The sequence below is a fragment of the Pholis gunnellus genome, assembly GCF_910591455.1.
Source record: "Pholis gunnellus genome assembly, chromosome: 7".
Taxonomy (NCBI): domain Eukaryota; kingdom Metazoa; phylum Chordata; class Actinopteri; order Perciformes; family Pholidae; genus Pholis; species Pholis gunnellus.
In genome coordinates, this window is record NC_136533.1 from 1,588,270 (window position 1) to 1,613,799 (window position 25,530).

General features: G+C 43.3%; 3 protein-coding genes across 3 annotated transcripts; all 3 read left to right on the forward strand.

Annotated features, from left to right (window-relative positions):
- Positions 1–661: 661 nt before the first annotated feature.
- On the forward strand, positions 662–9,058 carry afg3l1 (AFG3-like AAA ATPase 1). The gene is made up of 16 exons (XM_079162776.1): positions 662–868; positions 2,204–2,291; positions 2,734–2,852; positions 2,992–3,141; positions 3,335–3,406; positions 4,239–4,363; positions 4,538–4,808; positions 5,380–5,517; positions 5,954–6,107; positions 6,199–6,306; positions 6,583–6,708; positions 7,424–7,534; positions 7,644–7,759; positions 7,856–8,056; positions 8,301–8,495; positions 8,698–9,058. Exons 1-16 carry the CDS (start codon positions 737–739, stop codon positions 8,926–8,928), a joined length of 2,337 nt encoding a protein of 778 aa, XP_079018902.1. The 5' UTR covers positions 662–736; the 3' UTR covers positions 8,929–9,058.
- An 889-nt stretch (positions 9,059–9,947) lies between these two features.
- On the forward strand, positions 9,948–14,503 carry LOC306698941 (fibulin-7; the record flags this gene model as incomplete). The annotated part of the gene is made up of 7 exons (XM_079163442.1): positions 9,948–9,959; positions 11,357–11,510; positions 11,607–11,777; positions 11,868–12,143; positions 12,821–12,958; positions 13,058–13,193; positions 14,143–14,503. 7 exons carry the CDS (start codon positions 9,948–9,950, stop codon positions 14,501–14,503), a joined length of 1,248 nt encoding a protein of 415 aa, XP_079019568.1.
- Positions 14,504–20,890: 6,387 nt separating this feature from the next.
- LOC306698480 (E3 ubiquitin-protein ligase TRIM21-like) lies at positions 20,891–24,897 on the forward strand. Its single transcript, XM_079162790.1, has 2 exons — positions 20,891–20,994; positions 22,988–24,897. Exon 2 carries the CDS (start codon positions 22,997–22,999, stop codon positions 24,638–24,640), a length of 1,644 nt encoding a protein of 547 aa, XP_079018916.1. The 5' UTR covers positions 20,891–20,994; positions 22,988–22,996; the 3' UTR covers positions 24,641–24,897.
- The last annotated feature ends 633 nt before the right edge of the window (positions 24,898–25,530 follow it).

Consider the following 25,530-nt stretch of genomic DNA (forward strand, 5'->3'; position numbering starts at 1 on the left):
CTGAAACATGTATTTTTAATAATTTAAATATATTGTTCAACTGTTAAAACACGTAATTTTCATTATGTAATAATCAAATGTATCAATGGGAAAACGAACAGTCATTCCATGCTTTGATAACAAGTTACATGAGGGAAGAAGAATGCATCGGAGTAAAAAAAGTCTTTCTATCTCAGCCAATCACAGGTTTTCTGTGAGGACCCAGAGTCGTACTTTCTGATGCCTGAATGTAAATAAGTAATTTGAAAGAGAATTAAATCAATTACTTGTGTCACATTTGATATATATCATGTTCTGAAGTATATTCACTCATTATATGATCTGAATCTTTTATAGAGATAGTAAATATATTTAATTTTTGTAATAAAAGTCTTTCTATCTCAGCCAATCACAGAGAAGGTGTTCTGTGAGGACCCATAGTCGGCCTTTCTGAAGCCTGACTGTAAATAAGTAATTTAAAGATAATTAAATTGATTACTTGGGTCACATTTGATATAGATAATGTTTTATAGTATACTCGCCCATTTTATGATCTTATTCTTTTTTAAACTTAATAAATCAATTTAATTGTATAACAGTTCCCGTCAGGCACTCAGAGAGACGGTCTATGGAGCTTTTACATCACCCTCTCGTTGACATTTCACGCTGCTATTCAATAACACTTTGCTGGTGCAACGCGATGGAGTTCAAGGGAGGAAATTAAACCCCCAGAAGAAGCGTCGTGTTCACGGAGAGGATGTCTCAGGTGCTGAGGCTGCTCTCGGCGGTGGCGTTGCCTCTCTGCCGGGCTGGAGGAGCCCGGGCTCGGCTCTCTGCGGTGACCGCTGGACGGCTCTTCACAGTCGGATACAGAAGCTCCTCTGATCCGGTGAGTGGAGGTTTTTATGGAAAAAACAAACAAAAAAAAACTGTTGTCTAAGAAATGCACAAGTCCGTCAGTTAATTAATGACCAAATGATCTATTTAGGTGGGTTGTAAGTTGATTTAAACTAAAGTCTAAAGGTAGCACGTTAGCTAAGTTAGCCCGACACCCCATTGCGAAATCAATACATCCAGGGTTCGTTAGCTTAATGTCAAAAGACCAAACTCTCTAAAACTCCGTAAAAGACCCAGTCTGCCTGATTACAAGCTACTGTGTAATTCGGCATCAATCAGATCCAACAAATAACTTTATTATAGAAAATAAAACTACTTTATGTGTAACTACAGCTAGCTACGCAGTTAGCGAGCAGCCTCTGTGACTTAAAGAGTTTGTCTTGGTGCTCTAACGTGGTGTCGTTACATTAAACTGTGTTTTTCTACATCAGGAGTGACTGAAATATTATCTAGCAATATTCATAATGTGTATTTTTACAGTTCAGTCTTAACGCGGTTTTATTTATTGTCAAACGTTCCACGTTATTGAATGAAATGTGCTGAATGATGATTCTATCGTCTTTAAAGGAAAAGTTACATTTTTAAAGTCTGACTCTAAACATTAGTCACGTGTGCAGTGGAAGTAGTATTAGTACACATTAACTAGTATAAAAGTACAAGTACTGCAGTGTTAAATCCTTGTGAATATTAATCTGCTGTTATAACGGCCTCCTCTCCTCTGAGAAGTGTTTTTATGTGTTCAACACAAAGCTGTTTCAGGGTTAATGTTAACACACTAAACACACTAAACACACTGACTGCTGTTCAACAATTCATCCATTCACAGAAATCTAACTCTGGGATGATTTGTTCATCTGTTCATCCTGACATTTATGTTTTTAAACAACGTTTGAAGCGTGGTGGACGTCACCGTGGTCTCTGAGGAACTGGGACCTTTCCACGATTCTCACATCGTGTGAATCAGGAAAATAATCAAAGTTTATTACTAATAAGGAATAATCATTAGTCGGTGCTTCAGTGTTCTGGAGCATTAAAATGTCCTTTCATTGGAACTAAAGAGTCTGGATCAGACCAGGAGAAAGAGAACGTGGATTTAGATCATGGTGACCACTTCTTATTTATTCCACATGCAATTCAGAATCCACAGTGAGGACTTTTGAGTAACTGTGACGTCGGTGAGGCGTCTTCCCGTTAGACGTCTTCCCGTCGGACGTCGGTGAGACGTCTTCCCGTTAGACGTCTTCCCGTTGGACGTTGGTGAGACGTCTTCCTGTTGGACGTTGTGGTCTAACACTGTCTCCGGTCCTTCTCGTGCTCTTTGTTTCAGAGCGTCTGCCGGACTCCGGTGAACCTCCTTCTGTCTTGTCCCAGACTCCAGGCGGCTCAGCGGCGACTTTACTCCACTGAACCTAAAGGTGAGTGAAGAGGAACAGCTGATATCCTGCTCGTCCAGCCTCAGTCGGGTTCAGAACAACAAGAAACAAAGAAAAAGATAAAGTGCAGTTTAAAGCTTCTCATTGATGCAACATCTGACCTACGAGATCTTTATCTTCATCCATGTGAAGAACAAGCAGGCGACGCAGACGGACAAATCAAATCACGTTTAGTCACTTAAGTTTCATTATAGACGGCGGCGGAAACAACTAGAGACCACATTAAACTACAAATGAACCTGAATTTGTAGTTCTGTCTTTTAATGTTGAAATGAGCCGATTTAAATCCAAGAAATGACGCCGTTTAGTTCTTCTGATGTTTGGGCTGCAGGTTTACGCCTCGTTCACCGTATGAAACAGCAGAAACTAGACCGTGCCGGGTTAGAAACACTGGTTTGATCTGACGATCACATGTGAGTTTCAGATGGAAAAGGAGGAGCAGGAGGAGGAGGAGGAGGAGCAGGAGGAGGAGGAGCAGGAGGAGGAAGATCCTCAGGCGGAGGGAAGAGAGGAGGAAAAGACTGGTGGAGCCGAATGCAGAAGGTTTGTGTCGTCCCGGTGTGATGAGATGTATTAACACTCGGGGACATTTGTTCTCTTCTGTTGAAGAGGCGGCGTTCATGTCGTCCTCGCGTCACTAGCAGCTTGTCCAACATGTCCCCGTGTGTCTCTGCCGCCTCAGGGAGACGTCCCCTGGGACGAGAAGGACTTCAGGTATCTGGCGATCGCGGCGGCCGGAGTCGGCTCGGCCGTGTTGTTCTTGTACTTCAGAGACACCGGCAGAGAGATCAGCTGGAAGGACTTCGTCCACCGATACGTGAGCAGAGGAATGGTGAGGACGATCACACCGGGACGGTCCGTTCAGAGTCCACATCGATGCTGAATGTATGAATGTATGAATATATACGTGTGTGTGTGTGTGTGTGTGTGTGTGTGTGTGTGTGTGTGTGTGTGTGTGTGTGTGTGTGTGTGTGTGTGTGTGTGTGTGTGTGTGTGTGTGTGTGTGTGTGTGTGCGTGCGCGCAGGTGGAGCGGTTAGAGGTCGTCAACAAACAGTACGTCAGAGTCATCCTGGTGCCGGGAGCCGACGCCGACGCGGTGAGAGAAACCGACACAAACCTGAGAGTTTTACTAAAACCTTCATGAAGCCAGAAAACCATGTTTAGTATATTTGTTTGAATCGTCTGTCAGTAAAGCTGAAGTGGGACCAGCCGTCACGCTGTAGACGCTTTTATTTGCATCGTGAGCTAAATGATACTCGATGTTCTGGATCTTCTGTTTATTAATCACCAGATTAAATAGAAAAAAATAAACCTGCAGAAGACCTGAGGGTGTGTTTTTAAATAAACCACTTTCACCTTTTTACTAAAGATTTCATTAAACGTGTCGATAATAATGAGAATAAATATGAAACAGAAGTTAAAAAATGTAAAACCAAAGTGTTTTTAATTTAACTCTTCAGTCAAAGATCTAAATGATGTTTATGACTTCAGAGCAGCTGAAAATATGACATCATATTTCACACACACATTTTTCCTCAGCAGGTAAAGAATTCTGTTAATTTGTTTATTTTCATAGTTTTTTATATTTCGTCCACAAGAGGCTGAAGTCGACCGTTCCCTCGTGTTCTTAATATGATTTAAATAGTTCATGTTTTCTCCCGGGTTGGTTTTTATTCCTCCACGTTCTCTAAACACAACGAATGTTTATTGTGTGTAAAGAACGTTCAAGTAAATGAAGACTCTGCAGGATAACATGAAGGGAAACTTCAGCCTCTTGTGGCTACAGTCGGTATTACAACAACAAACACGGAGATAATCAAACCAGGAGAGAAAACAATTAAGATCAGACTTAAGGATCAACAGAATATACATATTTATTTATATATTTGTATCTCTTGCCGCCATAATGAACTCTTTGTGTCGTGCAGAACTACGTCTGGTTCAACATCGGCAGCGTCGACACGTTCGAGAGGAACCTGGAGGCGGCGCACACGGAGCTCGGCTTGGAGCCGTCGCGCCGCGCCGCCGTGGTCTACAGCACGGAGAGCGACGGGTGAGTTCGCCCCTAAAGCATCCCCTGCATTATGGTCTGTCTGACTCTAAATGGACCATCGTTTACTAAATGAACATCATGCTGTATTGAAGAAGACTTGAAACTAGAGATTGAGACCATGAACTCATGTTTACAATGTTTACTGAGGGAATAAATCGTTTCTTTCCCCGTCAGCTCGTTCCTGATGAGCATGATTCCCACCCTGCTGCTGATTGGCTTCCTGCTCTTCACCTTGCGGCGGGGGCCAATGGGAGGGGGCGCCGGCGGCGGGAAGGGCGGGCCCTTCAGCATGAGCGAGTCGACGGCGAAGATGATGAAGGACAACATCGACGTGAAGTTCAAGGACGTGGCCGGCTGTGAGGAGGCCAAGCTGGAGATCCTGGAGTTCGTCAACTTCCTGAAGAACCCGCAGCAGTACCAGGACCTGGGGGCCAAGATCCCCAAGGTGAGCACACACACACACACGCACACGCACACATGCGCACACGCACACATAAACACACACACACACACACACACACACACACACACACACACATAAACACACGCGCACACACACACATAAACACACGCACACACACATGCATACGCGCACGCACACACGCACGCACACACACACGTACGCGCACACACACGTACACACACACACACACATAGGCATGCACACACACGCACCTAGGCATACACACACACGCACGCACGCACGCACACATGCGCACACACACATGCGCACACACACACACATAGGCATGCACACACACACAGGCACACGCACGCACACACGCACACACACATGCATACGCACACGCACACACGCACGCACACACACACGTACGTACGCGCACACACACACACACACACACGTACGCGCACACACACGTACACACACACACACACACACACACACACACACACACACACACACACACACTTGTGGCTCTTCCACCCCTGAACTCGTAGATGTGCGTTTGTTGTTGTTCGGCGGCGTTAAACGTCTCGTCCTGGCGGTTTCCCAGGGTGCCGTTCTGTCCGGACCTCCCGGTACGGGGAAGACTCTGCTGGCTAAAGCCACGGCCGGAGAGGCCAACGTGCCGTTCATCACCGTCAACGGCTCCGAGTTCCTGGAGATGTTCGTGGGCGTCGGTCCGGCCAGGGTGAGTGACAGCAGGAGGTCTGTGAAGATGTTTAACGGAACATGGGTCCATGTGGTGTGTTTGTATGTTAGTGTTCATGTTTAATCCTCTGAAAGGGTGCTTCAATGCTTCCTTTCCTAGCTCCTTTAGCAAAGGAAACACTGGACCTTCCTTTACCAAAGGAAAGGAGATAATGTCCATGAAAACAGGCGACATGCTTCTACTTCTCATGGAGTCATGTTGATGAGCATCAACAGTTTTATGTGTATTTATTTATTAACATGAATAAGAAATAAAATGAACAATAAATCTATTAAACTGTCGATAACGAGACGCTTCAGTAAACAGTAAAGTGTGTTGACGTCCGTTCTAGCAACAACTTTGCATTTAGAACTCTTAAATGCAGGTAGCTCTTCCTCGTTGACTGTCTCCTCCTCCTCCTCCTCCTCCTCCTCAGGTGAGGGACATGTTCGCCATGGCGAGGAAGAACGCTCCCTGCATCCTCTTCATCGACGAGATCGACGCCGTGGGGAGGAAGAGGGGAGGAGGGAACTTCGGCGGTCAGAGTGAACAAGAGAACACTCTGAACCAGCTGCTGGTGGAGATGGACGGTAGGCTCCTCCCCCTTTTTAAAGTTCTCTCTTTTTAACGTTGTTTTTTTTTTAATTCTCTGAACGGTTTCTTCATTTTGTTTCTCTGCAGGTTTTAACACGGCGACTAACGTGGTGGTCTTGGCTGGAACCAACAGACCCGACATCCTGGACCCGGCTCTGATGAGACCGGGACGCTTCGACCGGCAGATCTACATCGGTGCGTTTCTGACGGCCGATTGGTGGAACTCATTCTCTCTGTTCTCTAAACAGATGAATCTGTGGATTCTGCACCAATGAGACGACATGTTTTTCTTCCAGAGTTATGAAATAAAAGATCACATCTGGAAGCATAACTTTCATGTTTTATCATCGTAATGTCTCGGGTTTAGTCTTTGATCTTTTCCATCGTTAGAAACGCGTTCGCCTCTTTTAACCAGATCCAAACATTTAAATAACGTCGGTCTCTCATCACGTCACTGATTGTGTCTCTCAGGTCCTCCGGACATCAAAGGCAGAGCGTCCATCTTTAAAGTCCACCTACGGCCGATCAAGCTGGACCCGAACATGGACAAAGACTTCCTGGCCAGAAAGATGGCCGCCGCCACGCCGGGGTTCACCGGTACGTCACGGTTCAGTTCATCAACGAGTAGAGGAGCTAAGACGGAGGAGGAGCTAAGACGGAGGAGGAGCTAAGACAGAGGAGGAGTTAAGACAGAGGAGGAGCTAAGACAGAGGAGGAGAAGTAAAAAAAGAGGAGGAGTTAAGACGAGGAGGAGTTAAGATAAGTAAGAAAAGAGGAGGAGTTAAGACGGAGGAGGGGTTAAGAGAAGTCAGAAAAGAGGAGGAGTTAAGACGGAGGAGGAGCTTGTGTTCAGCTCTGATGCTCAGTTTACACCCTGAGAGGAAAAGTAGACTTTGTTTGTTAGTAACTTTAAAACCAGATGTTTGTGTGAAACCTGGGTCCTCATAAAGTCTCAGAATTAGATTTTCAGGTTATAATACGTCATAAAAAGTCTTACTGGACTGTTAAAGTGGATGAAATGTAGAAATACTGAAACGTTTGTGTCTTAATGTGGAAAATTAACTTTATTCTTTTACACAATGTTGTCAAAATGAACAAGTTAAGAGCAATAATTAGTTCACTTCCTGAGATTTGACATGATTGTTGTTTGATGTGCATTTGTTCAAAAAAGTGCATGAAATGTAAATTATTTATGAAAAGTACCTTTTTGATTTGGTTTCATAAAAAAAAAAAGTTGAAATCCACTTTCTAGATCTGCTCTATAATTATTATTCATGTTTATTACACATTGTTTGTTGTTGTTTGTCTTCAGGAGCCGACATCGCTAACGTCTGCAACGAGGCGGCTCTGATCGCCGCCCGACACCTCAACACGTCCGTCAACGGCAAACACTTCGAGCAGGCCATCGACCGCGTCATCGGAGGTCAGCGCCGCCAACACGTCCTCCGTTAAACGTCTGTTGTTGTTGTTGTTGTTGTTGTTGTTGTTTACAGTCAAACATCAGCTGTGTGTGTGTGTGTTCGTGTGTTCAGGTCTGGAGAAGAAGACTCAGGTGCTGCAGCCCGGAGAGAAGAAGACCGTCGCGTATCACGAGGCGGGTCACGCCATCGTGGGCTGGTTCCTGCAGCACGCCGACCCGCTGCTGAAGGTACCGACACCTCAAGTACTTCTTTAACTAGCAGTAATACTCCCCGATGTACCTGCTACGTGTTCAGAACGCAGTACTCCTTCTCTCTCCCTCCAGGTGTCCATCATCCCCCGTGGTAAAGGTCTGGGCTACGCTCAGTACCTCCCCAGGGAGCAGTACCTGTACAGCAAGGAGCAGCTGTTCGACAGGATGTGCATGATGCTCGGGGGCCGCGTGGCCGAGCACGTCTTCTTCGGCAGGATCACCACCGGAGCTCAGGACGACCTGAAGAAGGTCACGCAGTCCGCCTACGCCCAGGTACACACACACACACACACACACACACACACACACATACGTGAACAGTCATGTGATGCGTGCTCGTGCAGACGGTAATAATGTCTAAAACGCTGCTGAAACCTCTTTTTAAAACCAGAAACACATTAGTGTGGAATCAGAGTGTTTCTCCTGCTGTGACACCTGGTCCCTCCTCCCCCCTCCCCCCCCTCCCCTCTCCTCCTCCTCCCCCCTCCTCCCTCCTCCTCCTCCCTCCTCCTCTCAGGTGGTCCAGTTTGGGATGAGCGATAAAGTGGGCCAGGTGTCCTTCGACCTGCCCCGGCAGGGCGAGATGGTCCTGGAGAAGCCGTACAGCGAAGCCACGGCCGAGCTCATCGACGCCGAGGTCCGCGAGCTGGTGGACCGAGCGTACCAGAGGACGCTGGAGCTGGTGGAGGAGAAGAAGGAGCTGGTGGACCTGGTGAGAAGAGCTCCGCTCAGACCTCCACAAGCTACCAGAGCTCAGTCATGTGTTGAAGACGCGTCCATAACCAACCGGTTCTCTTGTTTCCGACTTATTTTATATGTTTAAAGCGTCTAAATGAACACGTGCAAAAGTCTTCAGTACATCACTGAGGGAACCGAACCCTGCTCCTCGTTCATCCCTCATGTTTCCTCCTCAGGTGGGGAAGCGTCTCCTGGACAAGGAGGTCCTGGACAAGGCGGACATGCTGGAGCTGCTCGGCCCGCGGCCGTTCGAGGAGAAGTCGACGTACGAGGACTTCGTGGAGGGAACGGGGAGCTTCGAGGAGGACACCAGCCTGCCGGAGGGCCTCCGGGACTGGAACAAGGAGAGAGGAGGAGAAGGAGACGAGGAGACGAGCCCGACTCAGGACAAACAGCACGCCGTGTAGACCTCCCAGACATCATCCCAGACCACATCCCAGACCACATCCCAGACCCACATCCCAGACCCACATCCCAGACCACATCCCAGACCACATCCCAGACCACATCCCAGACCACATCCCAGACCCACATCCCAGACCACCTCCCAGACCACCTCCCAGACCACCTCCCAGACCACCTCCCAGACCACCTCCCAGACCACATCCCAGATCCACATCCCAGATCCACATCCCAGACCCACATCCCAGACCACATCCCAGACCACATCCCAGACCCACATCCCAGACCACATCCCAGACCACATCCCAGGCCACATCCCAGATCCACATCCCAGATCCACATCCCAGACCCACATCCCAGACCACATCCCAGACCCACATCCCAGACCACATCCCAGGCCACATCCCAGATCCACATCCCAGACCACATCCCAGACCACATCCCAGACCACATCCCAGATCCACATCCCAGACCACATCCCAGATCCACATCCCAGGCCACATCCCAGATCCACATCCCAGCTGCAAAAAACTCACCGCTGCTGACTCTGCAGATTGAATCCTCGTGGGCTCGGTTCAGGTCTCGGATTCCGGTCTGACGTGGATTTATTGATCAACAGAATAATTTAAGAGCAGAAATGAAATGAAGTCATCAAATGAAGCTGCGATCGGTTCGGACCTGAAGACGCTCCGACCGTCGGCAACACGAGACTGTTTTTTTAATATTGTGACTGATTTTTCTTTTTTATTTATTTCATGAAAAGGAGTTTTTTGCTCCCCGACTGATGACGAGGAAGAAAACAGTCCGGAGAACTTTACTGCAGCCGAATTTCAAACGTTTTACAGGGTTCAATATTTACAGAATTGATGTGAACTTTTTATTTTGTTTAATTCTTTTTCTTTTATGAGCTGTAAACACGGTCGTGCTTCGCTCTGTTCAGCGTTCATGTCGCTGAATAATAAAAGCGCAGCGACGCCTCCGTCTTTACTGTCTTCTGTACAAACGCTCCACGCTGTAAAAAATGATGGTAAAGATTGTACGTGAAAGCTACGACAGGAAGCTGCTGCGTCACAACAAAACATGGAAGAAGAAGAAACGTTCCTCAAACATCGACACAAGTCATCGAGACTTCATTTAATGTTTCAATGTTTTTAATCAGCAGCTCCTCTGAGAGTTGAATTAAAGGAATTTAATCGGCTTTATTGTTCTAATTAACCCGACATGATTATCTTCTCTAAACACAAACGAGCCGTTCGGTTGTGTTTGGCGATAAACTGCTTTAATGAATTTATCTCCTAAAATAAGAAATAAAACATGTGAAGTTGAGTTTTTGTGTCTTTGGTTAAAAACCAAACCAGCAGCTTCGTAACGAATATGAACTATTTAATGTTTAAACAGTGAAATATAACTTCTGATTAAGATTTAGACTTATGAACTTCACAAACATTTAAAGACTCGTTCAAACTTAAACTGAAGTTCTTCTCCCACATTAATGACATAACTTAGTATGAACTCAGTCTGTCATGCAGCTTCTAGATCTCGTCCACTGATTTCTGCAAATGTGTATTTAAAGCAGCTGATGATGATTAAAAAGAAAAAAGACGCCACCGCCGCCTCACTCCTCCTTCTAATTTAAGAGTCTATTTCTGGAGATGCTGATGAAGTGAAAGTGTGGTTCCAGATGTGGGATTCGCTCTCTTCTTCCTCCTCCTCCTCCTCCTCCTCCTCCTCCTCCTCCTCCTAAATATCAGCCGGGGGGGGGGGGTAGAGAATATTTTGTCATGTGCCCTCGAAAAGCAACCGAAGCCGAGGAGATGATTTAGTTGTTGAGACGCAGCCGAGGAGTCAGAAGCACCGAGAGGTTCGTCAGGATGAAGATCGCTCTGCTGATGATGTGTCTTCATCACATGTCTTCTTCTTCTTCTTCTTCTTCTTCTTCTTCTTCTGCTGCTGCTGCTCAGGTGAGTTCAGGTGACTCTGGTTCTCTGTGTTACTGTGCAGGCAGGTCGTTTATTGTCTTTGCAGATTAAAACGAAGACAAAGTTTAAAGGTTTTTTTGTATAAAAAAAAAGGAACTGCTCAGAAGTACTCAGATCTTTTACTTAAGTAAAGATAAAAATAAAAGTAGTACTACTACAGTGTATAAATACTCTACTACAAGTAAAAGTCCCACATTCAAACTTTATATTCAGTAAAACACAAAAGTATTAGTACCCAAATATACTTAAAGTACCAAAGATAAAAGATATATCTTATAATATTTTATTATAATTATTGATACATTCATGTGTTTATAACTTTAATGTTGCTACTGGTTAATGTAGATCATTTTATTTACTTTATATACTGCTGGTGGTTTAATCTGCAAACACTCCAGCAGCATCGGAGTCTGTCCTCTAACATCTCCTCGTCTCCTCGTCTCCTCGTCCACAGGAGTGTCCGTCCACCCACGACCTGCTGACCTCTCTGCGGCAGGTGGAGAAGATGTTGGCGGTCCACGAGGCGTCGTACCAGCAGGGCCTTCGCTCCCTCAGGAAGAAGATGAGCGCTCTGCACAACAGCACCATGGCCATCTTCAAGAGCGGCGGTGAGGTCTCCTCTCTTCACCTCTCGGTGACCGATGAAGAACTTTAAGATTAAAAAAAAAAAGGCTTCAATGAAGAGGTCTCTATCTGCTCCACAGCTACCTGCTCCAAACCAGAACCCCCCGCTCACGGACGCAGACTGGGCCGGGTGTTTGGCGTCGGACACGAGGTCCACTTCATGTGCAAGCCCGGCTTCGAGCTGATTGGCCCGCGAACGCGAGTGTGTTTGGAGTCGCTGAGGTGGAGCGGCCAGCAGCCGATGTGCAGACGTGAGTACTGGTCCTGGACCCAAAGTACTGATACTGGTTCGGTTCCAGTAGCTTTCTGAAGTCTTCATTTGTTTGTTTTTTACTTCTTAGGCTTCAACGACACCGGAAACTCCCTGGCCTCCTTCTCTCCTGCTGCTCCTTCCTCCTCCCTCCCCGTCTCTCCAGCTCTGTCAGCCTCCTCCTCCTCCTCCTCCTCCTCCTCCTCCTCCTCCTCCTCCTCCTCCTCCTCCTCCTCTTCAACCCCCACGTCTTCCTCCCCTCTGTCCTCCGTCCGTCCGTCTCACTGCACTCACTTCCTGGGCTCCACCCGCTGCACCTGTGACGTAGGTTTCACCATATCAGGCCGCGACAACAACATCTGCACAGGTGATACCTCTTTCTATAACTACTACATCTAATACTACTAACACTACTACTACTACTACTACTATCACTTATATATGGAACTACCACTATTACTACAACTACTACTACTACAACTACTACAACTACTACTACAACTACTACTACAACTACTACAACTAGTACTACAACTACTACTACAACTACTACAACTACTACTACAGCTACTACAACTACTACTACAACTACTACTACTATTACTACTACAACTACTACTACAACTACTACTACAACTACAACTACTACTACTACTACTACAACTACTACTACAACTACTACAACTACTACTACAACTATCACTACTTCTACTACTACAACTACTACTACAGCTATTACAACTACTACTACAACTACTACTATTACTACTACAACTACTACTACAACTACTACTACAACTACAACTACTACTACAACTACTACTATTACTACTACAACTACTACTACAACTACTACTATTACTACTACAACTACTACTACAACTACTACTACAACTACAACTACTACTACAACTACTACTATTACTACTACAACTACTACTACAACTACTACTACAACTACTACAACTACTACTACAACTACTACTACAACTACTACTACTACTTCACCCACTACTGCTACTGAGGATCTCGTGTGTGTTTCAGATATCGACGAGTGTCTTCTGTTTCCTCTCGGTCAGCCCGGCCGGCTCTGCGTCCATCAGTGTGTAAACACTCCCGGCAGCTTCCACTGCTTCTGTCCGGCCGGCTACGACCTCTCCAGAGAGGGGCGCAGCTGCACAGGTCAGACGTCAAGGGTCACCCCGATCAGTCGTGGATGGGTGGGGGGGGGGGGGGGGTAATATTTACAGACATGTGGTAACTGTCTGTCTCCGTCCTCAGACGTCGACGAGTGTGAGAACCAGATTCACAACTGCACAGCAGACCAGGCGTGTGTGAACACGTACGGAGGTTTCCAGTGTGTGACGGTGGAGTGTCCTCACATGAACAACGCTACGTACATCAAGACGTCACCAATGTAAGCAATAAGAAGTATTCAGGACAGTCAATATTACACAGCTCAGGCACCATGAAGTTACCCGATGGTCGGCAATCGACTAATAAGGTGGGAAGAATTACATTGAGCAGGTGTTAATTAAAAAACAAAAGACATCAAAAAAGACAAAAGAAAGGAGTCATCCAAAGACTGTTGCCACGAAGGAGGATTCATCCTCTGGGAACCATGATAAGGCAATCTCTTTGTAAGTATACAAAGCTAATCTAGTTAGCGTCAACTTCAATTCCCCGTTAACTGCACAGAAACTAAAGTTTAAGCTCTAATGTTTTTTTGAGACTCATCGGATGTGGACGGATCCAAAGACACCGTTAGCTAGCAGCTAGCAGACCAGCAGAGTTAAAATAACAAAGAGTGAAATCACATCCCAACAGCACAATGAAACTGTAAAACAAAGGAAGGGACATGAGGAATAAAAAGAACTGGGCAGACGAGACAAAGAAAACCTAAACCTTCTCACCACAGGAGACAAAGACTGGGCGACGGAGAGCGATTAGCAAACAATGAGCTCTACCTCCATGTCGCCCAGTTCCTCTCTCCACTCGACGGTTAGCGCTGAGACTCAGACTGAGGTTTGGCTTCAAGACGCCCCGCTGAGGTTTTCATGCTCCAGTCAGCTGATTTATAGAGGTTATAGAGGTTATAGAGCTTTGATTTATTCCTGCAGCTGAATCATAATTGTATGTTTTTACCATTGTTCGTTGGACCAATCGCATGGAGCCGTCAGATGAGTGTTATGCTAACAAATTACAATTTAGCTGTTGGTGTGAAAATCCCATCGAGCGGTTGTCGGATTTATCTCAGAATGATCACGTTTCTTCAGAGAGACCAATGAAAGAACCCCTCAAGGTGCACAGGCGAGACAGGAAGTGACCGTCCTCAAATAACAATATTTACTTCGTGCTTCCCTCAGGCGCTGCGAGAGGAACCCGTGCATGCTGGGAGACAAGGCTTGCACTCAGGCGCCAAACTCCATCTCCTTCCACTTCCTGGCCGTGGTGTCCAACATGTCCGCCCCGCGCGTCCTCTTCCGGGTGTCGGCGGCCCGCGTTCTGGGCGACACGCTGCGCTTTGGCCTGGCGGGCGGTCGGGGGCGGGGCCACTTCAGCGTGCAGCGCTCGGGCCGGCAGACCGGCACCCTGCTGCTGGTGACGCCCATCGAGGGTCCCGCCACCCTGGAGGCCGAGGTGGAGATGAGCGAGCTGGAGCGCAGCAACCTGCTGGGCCGCTACCTCACCAAGGTCACCCTGTTCGTTTCTCCGTACGAGTTTTAGGGCGGAGGGTTGACGGGTGGGAGGTTCAGGGTTCACCAGGTTTAACCAAAGTTTGGTGCCAGAAATTAAGAGCCGTACGAACTTTTACTGTCTAACTGAAATCACAGAAGTCAGTCGTCCTTTTTACAAGTTACAAATCATGTCAAAGTGTGTCTATGTACTGTTAATGTTTTTATATAATAGGGGGAATAAAAAAGGGAGGAGCAACTTCCTCGTTCATCAAGTGACCGGGTCAAAGGTCGTTGGCAAAAGAGCGGTTGTAAAACTGTGAATAAATTCTTCTAGGTGCAGAAAAAAACGTTAAAATTACTTATCATCATCATCACGTTCAAGTTTCAGAGCTAAGCATCACATTTCCTTAAAAAATAACCAGTACCCTTTGATCTTTTTGTCTCTTGCGAGATAAAAAAATAAAGATTCGTACCCCTCTGTTTACTTTTTCATACAAAAGTAGTAGACAGAAATTACATCCTGTACAATGTGAATCACCTACAGTATATTGTCTATTATATTATATTTTTAAACAAAATAAACAGTAAGGAAATATATTTCCTAGATATTTCATTACCTGCATAGGAAACACAGCCACAACCAGAGAAACAAGTTTAAAAATGTTTTTAAAGATATTTCTATCTACGTGGTAAAATGAGCCTCTTAGGATTGTGTTTTTGTGACCTTCCGGGTTTTCATCACAATGTATTTTAATTTATTTTTTAAATCGATGCTTAGTTCAGTGACTTGAATGTTTTGCGCAAAATGGGTTCAGATTGGCAGGTAACAAAAGTAACAATTTTATTTACGTTATTATGCTGTTAAATAGAGACGGAGGGCTTTTAAGCCCCGCCCACACACCGGAGGGCTAAAACAAGTCACTGCTCTTCATTGACTGTGTGTCACTTTCACATGCTAGCAAACAGCAGAAAAATGACCTGCTGTGAACCCAGAACTAAGTTTTTATATAACGAGAAGATGTGTCTCGTTATATCTCGTAACGGAACGAAAAAAGACCACAAAGGTCGTCTGTGCGAAGAACTCATTACGATTACGTTTATTGTTCGGCAGCGACCTCTAGTGGTCGCAGTGATTATGACGGGAGCAATTAAGAGGTCGGGTCAAACAAACACACGACGTTCACCCAGCAGACCACTGTTCTTGTCCTGTGAGACCAAAAGTCCACATTGACAGTAACAGAAGTTAAATTAACTTAAATTTTAACACGTTAAATTACGCAACAAGCAGACTTATTTTAAATGTGTTATTAACAGCAAACAATCCTCTCTCACACTCACAGTTCACATTTGTGAATAAATGTTTTGCAGTTTGAATAATGAAAACTGGGCTTTAGTACACTTTTAAAAGACATTTTAGTAACAAATAATTGTCTTCTGATTTTAGAGACCCCTGAGATTTTGTTATTGAGGCTTTCAGGAGGTCTGAAGTGTCAATCAAGGGGTCTCAGACCCCCTGACACCACCCCCGTATTGACTTTAACCCAAACCATGATCTTTTCCTAAACTTAACCGAGTGGTTTTGTTTCAGCTTCAATATAAAATATACAGACCAAGATGTGATTTATGTACAAGTAAAGGTATGTGGAAAATACTGGCAAAAGGAGGCGTTCAGGTCAGAAATGTCTGGGGGGGGGGGGGGGGGGGGGGGGGGGGTCGAACCACTGAGTGTTTTTGTGACTCACTGTATCTGTTGAACTTCTTCTGTAAAACTATGAATTCCGTATAAAATGTAGCCACGAACAAAAGGTTTTCAATCTCTTCCTTTTTATTATAGTTTTATAACTGTTTTATTATTCTCAGGGGTGAAATGTTACGAAGAATATTACTGCAAATTCAAGGTACTTTTACTTTACTTTTGTATACTGCATGCTCTGATTCTTTCTACTTCTCCTGTACTACATCTCAGAGGTACATATTGTACTTTTTACTACATTTGTCCGACAGCTTTGTATACTTTTCAGATGACAGTTTTTCTGTCAGATATTCTCTAACAGCACTTTGTCTTTATTCTGATTATATTGCTGAAATAACTTTGTCCAACACATAATCAACATGTTTCCTCAGACATCGTGTCTTGAGCCGGTTTAACTTGTGTTCTGTTAGAAGCTGTAAATCATCTACGAAGTTATTTCTGGATGTTTTGAGGCCTTCGTGTAGGTAAACTGTAGTGTGTGTTTTTGGTCCGTCGGACTGAAGAATTTGACACCGATCTGTCAGACGGCCTGAAGCCTCCACGGACCAGACAGAACGCACACATTAAAAACACACAACAACACACACACACACACACACACACACGCAGACATACAGGCGTCATGTGTTCACGCCGTCCGTCTGCAGACACATTCTCACACACACGTACAAGACGGAAAAACACACGAAATGTTCAACGACATGAAAAGACGGCACACACAGACATGAACTCGTACATCGGACTGCGACGTCAGCTCTGTTCACTTCAAATGTTCACACGTGTGTGAGGATTTAAATATGACCAGATACATTCACAGGTCAGAAGTTATGAATCTGCTGCCACAGATGCTTTGTTGTGTCCAGCCAGACGAGCGCTCTATGTGTCTGACTGGTCTTTAATGCTTCTAGCTTGTAGAAAGTCCTCTTTAGTAACAGATGTTAGTTAATTTAGTACATGGAGAACAAAACCAGACTGCTTCCACCAGACTGATAACTGAAAAGGTTCACGCCGCACGCCGAAGTGCTCAATTTCAGATTTATTTGCTCAAATCAGATCATTTTAGTTTCACATTATTATCTCACTTTTTTTGCATGGCTAACGGCTAACGGCTAATAGAACTACCGGTACACACACTGCTGAGTAAGCAGTGGAGTAATTAATACAACAAAAGAAGATATATTTTGATAGTCTAGTTGTTTAAGTCGTCGATAAAGCACAGACGCTAAAGCAAGGTTGAGTTCCAGCGTCTCAAATGCGACATTTTGTTGCTCTTTCCTAATTTATATTATTGTAAATTTAATATATTCGTGTTGACTGTTGGTCGGACAAAACAAGACACCTGACGACGTCACTTTGGGCTCTAGAACATTTATCATTGTTCTTAAAATTAAAATTCTTTTAATTAAAAACCTGATTATTGGACGCAGGAAATCCTACTGTGAAGCATGTCAGGTTTTACATTTTACAAAGTTATCATTATGTAATGAAGCATATAGACATATGATATTGTTAGAAAAGTTCACCCGAGACCGATGGAAAATCATTAAACAATTGGCCATTTATTCTTTGCAAAGAAGGTTGAAGGGTTGAACACATACAACAACGTGCCAAGACTGCTCAGAGGTCTGGCTCTGAGACACTCGTATTTATACTTTAGCATTCTGTCACAGGAGGTGACACATACACAATACAATACATATGGTGTCAAAAGAACAAAGTGTTTGGAACTTCACTAGAACATTTGGTCTTCAACAAAGGTCACTTTCTCGCAATCAGGAGGAGGTTTGAGCCATAACTTTGCTCTGCCCCCACCTCCACGCTTCCACAGTTCTTTGTTATCCTTCTACTTCAGAACATGCTGCTGAGAGGCCTCGACACCTAAGAAGAATAAACAGTGGTCGTCCTGAGTGAGAAAAGGAAGCCAGCTAATTCTAGCAGGACGCCATAAAAGTAATCACTTCCTAACACAGCATTTGTAAGCACATAAGATCAATGGTCACTCATGAGATCAATGGTCACTTTGATTTTTCTCCAACAGATATATAATATAAAGAACACAATTAAATAAAAGCAGACACAACATTGAACTAAAGGTCCAGTTTGTAGTTGATGATTTTCATACCATTCCTAAATATACTGAAACCACCGGCAGGAAGACTGCATTTAAATAAAAGACCTAAAACAATGGTGGGCTGCGATATAAAGTGCACTGAATGTAAATGTGTAGTCAACAGACTCAATCATGCAAAAGCCACCGACGCGTCCTTTAATTCATTCAGCGGAGACATTTCATTGTGTGAACCCACAACAGAAGCCGACTATCGTTCATGACTGAGTGAAGATTGACGAGTGAAGTGGTGCTTGAGTTCATTATAATAAGCTTAAGTGAATACATGTTGAAACACGGTGCCACAACTACAAGAGACCACACGTGTGAACATATATTTAAACCAGACGGTGAATCAGAAAACTAATCAAATATAAACTAGAGTTTAATCTGTGATTTGTCTTCACTCAGGTATGAAACTATGAAAGAGATGTTTAGAAAAACCTGATCAGTCCGATCGGCTGCAGCGTTCAATCACATAACTGATGAACAATGAGGGGGCGTGTCGGCCGTTAAAACACTTCCTGGAAGGCTGCTCTGATGAGTCCTCACTCATGTCTCCTCAGAGATCCCTCCTCCCTCCTCACTCCTCCCTCCTCCCTCCTCACTCATGTCTCCTCAGAGATCCCTCCTCCCTCCTCCCTCCTCCCTCCTCCCTCCTCCCTCCTCCCTCCTCCCTCCTCAGAGCAGAAATAAGAGCTTTGGGACGGCGTCACTATGGCGGAGCAGAACAACGTCAGGTTCAAGTGAGGAGCGAGGAAATGACAAATAGGAGACTTGTGATGTACCCTAGGTGTTACTAAAGGACATACAAAATAAACCAATACACTGGTTCCAATACACACGCAGTCTTTAAAAATAAACTTCTGTCTTCACAGGAAACAACTTAGTTCGGTTTAAGCAACAAAACTACTGAGTTAGGTTTAGAAAAATATATTATTATCTTATTAAAACTTTATTTAAACACAATGAGATACACACACACAGTTAAAACACATAAAACAAACATACAGTATTTAACATTTAAAACACAAAAAAAGAGGAAAAAATAAAGAAAAATGTAAACTCATCTTGTTTGAATGTCAAGGTGTTTCCACAGACGTCATAAGACGTCAATCATAGAGCTTCACTGAGAGGAGGAGCAACACTGAAAGAGGAGCTTCAAAGTCACATTTACTCAAATCAAAGTAAAGTTAGTCTGAGCGACAGCAGAGCTGCAGTCAAGACAAGATTAAAACAATGTACTCAGGAATAACAAGCATTTAAACATTCCTTAAATGTCTGGGTGCCAAATGAAAATGTTTAATGTCTGATTATTGTATATATAATACATTATGAATACTGTTACACATTATTGGATAAAGTCATGTACCACTTATTTTATAGTTAAATAAAAGGTGTTTAAGGGTTTTAGTTTTTATCATTTTCAAATCAACAGAAAAATCAAGAGATCTCTGTCTGGTATGTTTTCAGGGGTCAATAAAATATGAATTATTTATTCATATTTGTAGAAAATGAATCAACAACATGTGATCATGAAACATTCAGCTTCTGTGACCAGAGAAGAACAGTTGTGTATCGTGTTATTTGTATTTCATAACGTCCTCTCTGCTGATCCTCAACAGAATAAAAACTAATAAAGTTTGAACTGATTTATCTTTTTATTTCACATTTAATCAAGTACTGTATTTAAGTAACATTTTGAGGGAATTTACTTGTGTATTTCTACTTGATATTACTTTTTAATACATTTTTACTCCACTACATCTCAGAGGTACATATTGTACTTTTACTTCCTTTATTACCACATGTATTGTTTGAAATTGTCTTCAAACTTAAACACATACAGCCGTAGCCTGCTGTTTTTTGTTCTTTTATCCTCTTTTTTTCATTTCTTTTTTTCCTTTCTAAATGAAGTTATTATAAAAATGAATTTAATTGAATTAAAATGCAACATACATCAATGCAGCAGTAATATTAATCCACAGACATGAAGAATAATAGTAAAAACACTGTCAGGGAACATTTTACTGCACAATGACTTGAATTTAACAGGCTACTTTAAGCAGTGGCGGGCCGTGGATTTTATACCTGGGCCTTCAGTGCTGTTCTACACTTCTAATTACCTCATTATGACGTCACAGCTACGGGTTATTATTGTTTCGTGTAAAAGCCGCATATTCACATAACACTGCAACATTTGACAAATGAAATAAAATGTTACATGAAGTTCAATACCTAGCATACAAAACACGAAATGCAGAGTGCAGATACATGAAAACGAGCATGACGGGACGCTGCGTAACGGACAATACAGTCCAAATCAATGTAACACAATGACAAACTCACAAGAGCAGTCGCATATATTCGTATGACAATAAAGCAACAAATCAATCCAGTAGACCTGCAGCGGATCCACGCATTCCACCACACGAGCACGAGCCATTCAAATATTATTCATAAAAACACCTCGATTGACAAATGAACTGTAGAGGTAACTAACGATGATGTCATAAGACGTCAATCACAGAGCTTCACTGAGAGGAGGAGCAACTCTGAAAGAGGAGAGCTGCAGACTCACTTCTCCTGAGCAACAGCAGAGCTGCAGTCGAGACAAGTCTCTCTGTTTCTCTCTAAAGAAACATTCACCTGAATCCTGCAGAGTCTCTGACTAACTCTGGTGAGTACACTGTTCTACAGAGAAACTCAACATTTGGTCAAAAGTGAGTTCAAACCAGGATCCAGAACAAAGAACAAAGTAGCAGCAGATAAACTAGCCTGCTAGAAGCTAACTAGCCTAGCTGCTAACTAGCTTAGAAGCTAACTAGCCTAGCTGCTACTCCCTTTGGATTGTCCAAACACACAGAACAGCATCTGATGTAATGTGTGGATGTATTTATTGATTATAGAGGTACAACATTGATGTTTTATAACTTACATAACTGTTCTATACTTTGGTAAATATCCTTGAACTGTAAAGCCTTTCCTCTAAACTTCTCTGTCTCTGTAGTTCCTGCTGTCTGTTTGTGAGGAAGTTCAGCTGATAATATTTACTGTTTCAACAACCATCAACTCAAACACTTCAGCTCGACTCGGTCCGTTCATTAAGTATCATTCATGTTCCATTGTTCAGTCAGTTTGTGAGTATTAATAATCTCATTGGTCTACTTGTGTTCATGTAAATGTGTTCTGCTATGTGTGAGTTCCTTCTTCAGTAGTGATGCTGCCTAAACGCGGTTAACTCTTTGTCTGTGTTGTTGTCTCATTGAATGAACACGTGCAATGAAACTTTAAGAAGCCTTTAATTAAATAAATAAATTAATGATATAATGAATCATTACATACAAATAATTCAGTGTTTGTGTCCATTGGCAGTTTATTCACGTTAAAGTGGCAGAAATATGAGATCATAACAGTCATTTATTATGTTCATTATTTATATTTGTTTATTTAATTTAACTTTCCATAAATTGATCTCTGGAGCAAACACGTTTGAAAACGCTCAACTTTTACTTTGAAGGCGAGCTGTCTCTGTTTCCGGCTCTCGACTTCCTTTCTTCACTTTTCATGATTAAAGTTGGATTATGGAACAAGCTGACGTTTTGATGTGCAGAGTTTCATTGCACGTGTTCATTCAATGAGACAACAACACAGACAAAGAGTTAACCGCGTTTAGGCAGCATCGCTGCTGAAGAAGGAACTCACACGTAGCAGAACACATTTACATGAACACAAGTAGACCAATGAGATTATTAATACTCATAAACTGACTGAACAATGGAACATGAATGATACTTTGTGCACGGACCCGACTCAGACAGGAAGTTCACCTCAGTGCCACAAGAGCAACATTTAGACTGAGGTCCAAATATGTCACAGTAATATGTTTAATATTAAAGAGGAATTAAAAATGTTAAGGCTACTTACAAACTATATAAATTCACTCCAATGATATACAAGCAGCAGGGTTCAAATTTAATTCTCTTATGATTTCACTCATTAAAATTGTGATATTAATAAGAACCAGAGGGCCTGTGATGTAATCACTGAAACGCTTAAACCAACAGTATCATTGTTTTATTATTTGTACTACTATCTAAATAACTACAGTAACAGCAGCTAATAGTCAGGGATCAGCCACAGGCAGCCTCAAAACATGGTGCAAAACCACAGAGGAAGAAAAGAAAGAATGATCCAGAAACTGCATTCAGGATGAGCCTCCTTATATTCCACTGATCATCGCTTGATTTTATTAAAGAAATAATAAAACTACAGACCATCTTTCACACCAGCCATGATTCCAAAATCAGGCCTGAGGAGTAAACTGGGTCCTACTTCCTTTACTTCAGACGTCTTTGCTCGGACCACACCCATCTTCAAACTCATCTTTCTGTTAACAGACCTTTATAGTTTACTGAGTGCGTCTTGATGGTTGTGACGCTGTCGCTGTGACAAAATCTGTCCACAGACATTTAAATTCTGTTTAGTGAGCGCCTTTCTAAAGTACTCAAACCCTCTTCTGTAATAGTTCCTCTACAGTAGGCGTCTCCAGGACACATTTTACCTGATGACACACGCAGAGACCCACAATGTGAAAACAATACCTGACACACACTGTTGCTGCTGCTAAAGATGTGATAACAGTTTGTTTTTGTCACCCTTGTTGTCCTCAGAGTGTAGATATGTCTGCTGCCAGCTGTCTGCTGACTGAAGATCAGTTTCTGTGCTCCATCTGTCTGGATGTGTTCACTGATCCAGTCACCACACCATGTGGACACAACTTCTGTAAAACCTGCATCACTCAACACTGGAACGTTAATTTCCAGTCTCAGTGTCCAAACTGTAAAAAGCTTTTCGACACCAGACCTGAGCTTCAGGTCAATACTTTGATCTCTGAGATGGCTGCTCAGTTCAGACAGTCAGCTCAACAGAAAGCCAGCAGCAGCAGCTCAGAGCAACAAGCTGCCAAACCAGAAGTTCCCTGTGACGTCTGCACTGGAACCAAACTGAAGGCCCTGAAGTCCTGCCTGGTGTGTCTGGTCTCCTACTGTGAGACTCACCTGGAGCCTCATCTGACAAGATCAGGTCTGAAAAAACATCAGCTGATCGACCCTGTGGAGAACCTGGAAGGCAGGATGTGTACGAAGCACGATAAACTGCTGGAGCTGTTCTGTAAGACCGACCAGATGTGTGTCTGCATGTTCTGCACTGTTTTAGACCACAAGAACCATGATGTTGTTCCTCTGAAAGAAGGATATGAAGGTAGAAAGGCAGAGCTGGGGAAGACTGAGGCTGAAATTCAGCAGATGATCCAGAAGAGACGACTGAAGATTCAGGAGATCAAACACTCAGTGGAGCTCAGTGAGGAAGATGCAGACAGAGAGATAGCAGATGGTGTTCAGGTCTTCACCGCTCTGAAGGAGTCTGTTGAGAGAAGCCAGGCCGAGCTCATCGACACGATCAAAGAGAAGCAGAGAAAGACAGAGAAACAGGCTGAAGGCTTCATCAAAGAGCTGGAACAGGAACTCTCTGAGCTGAAGAAGAGAAGCACTGAGGTGGAGCAGCTCTCACGCTCTGAAGACCACCTTCACCTCCTCCAGAGCTTCAGGACCCTGAACACTGCTCCACCCACCAAGAACTGGACAGGAGTCAGAGTCAGTCCACCTTCACATGAGGGGACTGTGAGGAGAGCTTTGAATCAGCTGGAGGAGACGCTCAGTGAACAGATGAAGAAGCTGATTGAGGCCGAGCTGAAGAGGGTCCAGCAGTCTGCAGTGGATGTGACACTTGATCCTGATACAGCACAGTCGTGGCTCATCCTGTCTGATGATGGAAAACAAGTTAAATGTGGTAATGCTAATACGAAGAATCTCCCAGACAATCCAAAGAGATTTGATCGTTGGGTTAATGTTTTAGCAAAGCAGAGTTTCTCTTCAGGAAGATTTTACTTCGAGGTTCAGGTTAAAGAGAAGAAGAAGTGGGAGTTAGGAGTGGTCAGAGAGTCGATCAACAGGAAGGGAAGAATCACACTGACTCCTCAGAATGGTTACTGGACGATATGGTTGAGTGATGAGAATGAGTACATAGCTCTTGATCACCCTAGAGTCCTTCTCTCTCTGAAGTCTCGGCCTCAGAAGGTGGGGGTGTTTGTGGATTATGAGGAGGGTCTGGTCTCCTTTTATGACGTTGATGCTGCAGCTCTTATCTACTCCTTTACTGGCTGCTGCTTCACAGAGAAACTCTATCCATTCTTTGGTCCATGTAATAATGCTAGTGGTAAAAACTCTGCTCCTCTGATCATCTCTCCTGTCAATCACACTGAGTAGAACAAACACTTGATTTTCTACTTGATTGTTTTTATCATTTGAAGTTAACATAAAAATCAAGAGATCTCTGTCTGGTATGTTTTTAGGTTTCAATAAAATATGAATTATTTATTCATATTTGTAGAAAATGAATCAACATGTGATCATGAAACATTCAGCTTCTGTGACCAGAGAAGAACAGTTGTGTATCGTGTTATTTGTATTTCATAAAGTTCTCCTCTCTGCTGATCCTTAACAGAATAAAAACTAAGAAAGTTTGAACTGATTTATCTTTTTATTTCACATTTAATCAAGTAACATTTTGAAGGAATTTAGTTGTGTATTTCTACTTGATATTACTTTTTTATATATTTTTACTCCACTATATCTCAGAGGTACATATTGTACTTTTACTTCCTTTATTTCCACATGTATTGTTTGAAATGGTCTTCAAACTTAAACACATACAGCTGTAGCCTGCTTTTTTTTGTTCTTTTATCCTCTTTTTTCATTTCTTTTTTTCCTCTCTAAATGAAGTTATTATAAAAATGAATTTAATTGAATTAAAATGCAACATACATCAATGCAGCAGTAATATTAATCCACAGACATGTAGAATAATAGTAAAAACACTGTCAGAGAACATTTTACTGCACAATGACACATACAGTTTACTGATAATACTCGCATTCTTGTACTTGTAGTGGAGTATTTTCAAAGGGTGAAATCACAAATGTCAGTACATTAAATCATAATTTACACCTTGTTAAATCAACCTGCACAATATGTTGTTATTGACATGAATAGAGTAAACTATATTTAATAAATGAAGGTAAAACACAACAACAGAACCACCCTCTCACCTCGTGGATACCTTCCGTCACCACAGCGCCCTCTAGCGGTCACAGCCG

Coding starts and splice junctions, on each gene's coding strand:
- afg3l1 (XM_079162776.1), top strand. CDS start 737: ATGTCTCAGGTGCTGAGGCTGCTCTCGGCGGTGGCGTTGCCTCTCTGC. Junction 8,057..8,300: donor CGCAGTCCGCCTACGCCCAG/GTACACACACAC, acceptor TCCTCCTCTCAG/GTGGTCCAGTTTGGGATGAG. Junction 8,496..8,697: donor AGAAGGAGCTGGTGGACCTG/GTGAGAAGAGCT, acceptor TTTCCTCCTCAG/GTGGGGAAGCGTCTCCTGGA.
- LOC306698480 (XM_079162790.1), top strand. CDS start 22,997: ATGTCTGCTGCCAGCTGTCTGCTGACTGAAGATCAGTTTCTGTGCTCC.